This window comes from Octopus sinensis, linkage group LG3 (genome assembly GCF_006345805.1).
Source record: "Octopus sinensis linkage group LG3, ASM634580v1, whole genome shotgun sequence".
Classification (NCBI taxonomy): Eukaryota; Metazoa; Mollusca; class Cephalopoda; order Octopoda; family Octopodidae; genus Octopus; species Octopus sinensis.
The window spans coordinates 69,472,756-69,475,945 of record NC_042999.1 but is presented as its reverse complement, the minus strand read 5'-3'; the positions used below and the strand labels follow the sequence as shown (position 1 = coordinate 69,475,945).

Below are 3,190 nucleotides of genomic sequence, written 5' to 3'. Positions count from 1 at the left end.
AATGTCTTCACCACTTGACCCTTTCTAACCTCTTCTAGTACACCATAAGCTAAATCAACTAAATTTATTGTTCTCAATGATATATCTATCCTTCTGGGTCTTAATATAAGCAAGCACATCAGTTGTCATCAACAGAACAACCCAAGGAATCACTATCAAAACGACTGCTACAATTTCAATGTCCCACACTGTTTATCACCTTAATACCTTCAACGCACCTCTGTAACAACTTTGTCTTTCTCCACGATTGAACGAACAGACAGTTTGGAACGTAATATGTTTATTTTATTTTATTTTTGTTTTGCACACTAACACACTCACAAGCACACACACAGACACACAAGCACACATACACACACACATATCTGGCAACAGACTCTCCTGTACATTTTCTTAATTACTATTAATTACATCATATACTCTTCCATAAGATCCCACTATGGCTGGACGATATAGGATTGTTGACTCTGTCCTTTCCGTTGATGCGATAACTCAAAGATCTCACCATATGCGAGACATTTATGCCATGCGTTACGCGGATTCAACAATCCAATTCCTGGCATCTGTGGGATTGATCCACAATTCATCGGAATGTTGTAATGAGCAGATGTACCTTGCATCACGCAATACAGTATCCGATGGGAAAATGTGGAGGTGTACTGTTTGCAAGCAATATCGTAGCATTAGGCGAGACTCGTTTTTCGCGGGTTCACACCTATCATTGACTTGTATCCTCGAGTTGATGTATTACTGGGCGATAATTGACTGTAAACAGAAAGTTGTGATGGGCGAAGTTGAAATAGGACGAGAGGCAATTGTCAACTGGTACAATTACTTCCGCGATGTTTGTGCCATGTGGTGTTTTGACCACCCTGTGCAACTTGGAGGAGAAGATGTTGTTGTAGAGATCGATGAATCCAAGTTCATGCACAGAAAATATCATCGTGGTACTTATCGAGAAGGCCATTGGGTCTTAGGCATTATTGAGCGCAGTAGTCTGAGATGTGTCTTAGTTCCTGTGCAGGACAGAAGTGCAGCAACATTGTTGCCCATTATTACCCGCCATGTATTGCCAGGAACTAAGATTATCACAGATTCATGGCGAGCATATAACAGCCTACCCAACCATTTAACTGTGAACCACAGTGTTAACTTTGTGGATCCCAACGATGCCTCAATCCACACAAACACCGTGGAAGGGATGTGGAGTCATGTAAAATCCAATTATCGGAAAATGCATGGAACGTCCGATAATCTGTTTTCGACATATCTGCATGAATTTTGTTGGCGACGTTACAACAGCAGTAATACTTTTATGAGCTTCATAAAATGTATTAGACAGTATTATCCTGTATGATTTCAAAAATGTTTTATGAAGTTCATAAAATGTGTTCTGTTGTTTAATTTAGCCTCAAATTCATGGGAATCTGTATAATTTTATATTTATTATTAATTTCTTCTTTTTGTATCTTAGTAATTTGCATTCCTTTCTTTTCTCCATGCGCCTTTCGGATCTTGTAACTTTTATGATTTTCGGAATTCTAAAATACCTTTACAAAATTGTCTTCTATTCACGGAAATAACCCGTGCAAGCAAAATTTGGTCTAATGTTTAATTTTTTATTTGTCTATTTTTTGTAATGGCTTCTTAATTTGGTATTCATTACATTGAGAGTCTGAACCAAATTTTTTTTAAAAATCAAACATGAAAAAATTTGCTACCACGCACAGTTGATATTTCCAGTTTCTTCTCTGAAATTTGCTTCCACAATTCATTTTACAGAAATAAGAGAAATGGTTAGAACGAGCTGTAGCTACTTATACATATGTAGTGCTTTGAGGGCAACGTGAGTTAACTTCATCACATGGCTTTGCTAAGTCAATTGGTGTGTTTTCCGTTTGACTTAAAACTTTTCCGCGTCTACACACAGACACCACACGAAAACAATAGGTGTCACAGTGATATACCTCTTTTTCTACAGTCGGCCAGAACGAAGAAGTGACAATGCCACCTTCACATTCTCTATTGTCAGCATCGAGCATCGGCAGAGAGACGTTATTAGAATACATCAACCACAACGATACAACTGGTTACCCACAACGTGATTCGAACACAACAACCCTGCCACAATTGCTGACTCCCGAGCCACAGAACTGCAGTCTTCGTTACCTTATCCATTACATTTGGTGAGCTCGACTTCAAAGACTTACTGCTTTAGCATCGCATGAACTCTTGAAAACAATTACAGTCCGTGCCAGTCGCATCAACAAGAATTATAGGACACGAACTTTCACGACGCATAGTTTTCAGTTCCATCGTCACACGCCCAACACAACACGAAAGGAATGAAGTCACCGACTCAATGGACACACACCAATTACATTCCACATGTACTGCAACCCGATGCACAGATCCACGAGGGAAACAGTTGCCATACATAAATGCAACACTTAGGACAGCTACCCAACCAAGAGAACTAACCTTTTCTCACTTTTCAGCATAGACTTTTCACACAGAACATTACCAATCGGATTTTGTCACTTTTCCTTACACATTTTGTACTGTTCGTTCCTTTTGCTGCACAACACAATGTTTACACATGCATATATATGCATGCTTGCACCCAGTTTCTGTGCACCTCTATAGACTATTAACTTTTTTTTTCCTTTGAATGCAACTCTTTTCTCATGAGAAAAATATCTCCTCATTTTATAACTCTCCCATCTTTTTCTTACCATTTCACCATCGTCACATCAACAGAGACATTAAGGCTGCACAGTAGCAGTCGACAAGGCATGTATAACGATTAAATAAAAAAAATTTTGTCTATATCTTCGATCACTGTCATTATTCCATTGAGTCAACCTCATTATTTTCTACATAGCAGACTGTTACATAAACAGGCGCCACAAGGTAATCTTTCGTTTTAATTCGAAATAATGTAAACACTGAATCGGCCATACATACATACATACATACATACACACACACACACACGTACTTACACACACACACATACATGCAGACATACATATTCACATACACCGAGTAAAAAATTACGATGAATCGGCCATACATACATACATACATACATAAACACACACACATACATAGATACATACACACACACACACATACATGCATACATACATATACACATACACCGAGTAAAAAATCAGTTATCTCTCTC

At 38.3% G+C, this 3,190-nt stretch overlaps 1 protein-coding gene across 1 annotated transcript; it reads left to right on the top strand.

Moving 5' to 3' along the window:
• Positions 1–439: 439 nt before the first annotated feature.
• Positions 440–1,357, top strand: LOC115209470. The gene has a single exon (XM_029777894.1). It carries the CDS (start codon positions 440–442, stop codon positions 1,355–1,357), a length of 918 nt encoding a protein of 305 aa, XP_029633754.1.
• The last annotated feature ends 1,833 nt before the right edge of the window (positions 1,358–3,190 follow it).

Bases quoted from the DNA above. Each gene is read 5' to 3' on its own strand.
- LOC115209470 (XM_029777894.1), top strand. From the start codon at position 440: ATGGCTGGACGATATAGGATTGTTGACTCTGTCCTTTCCGTTGATGCG.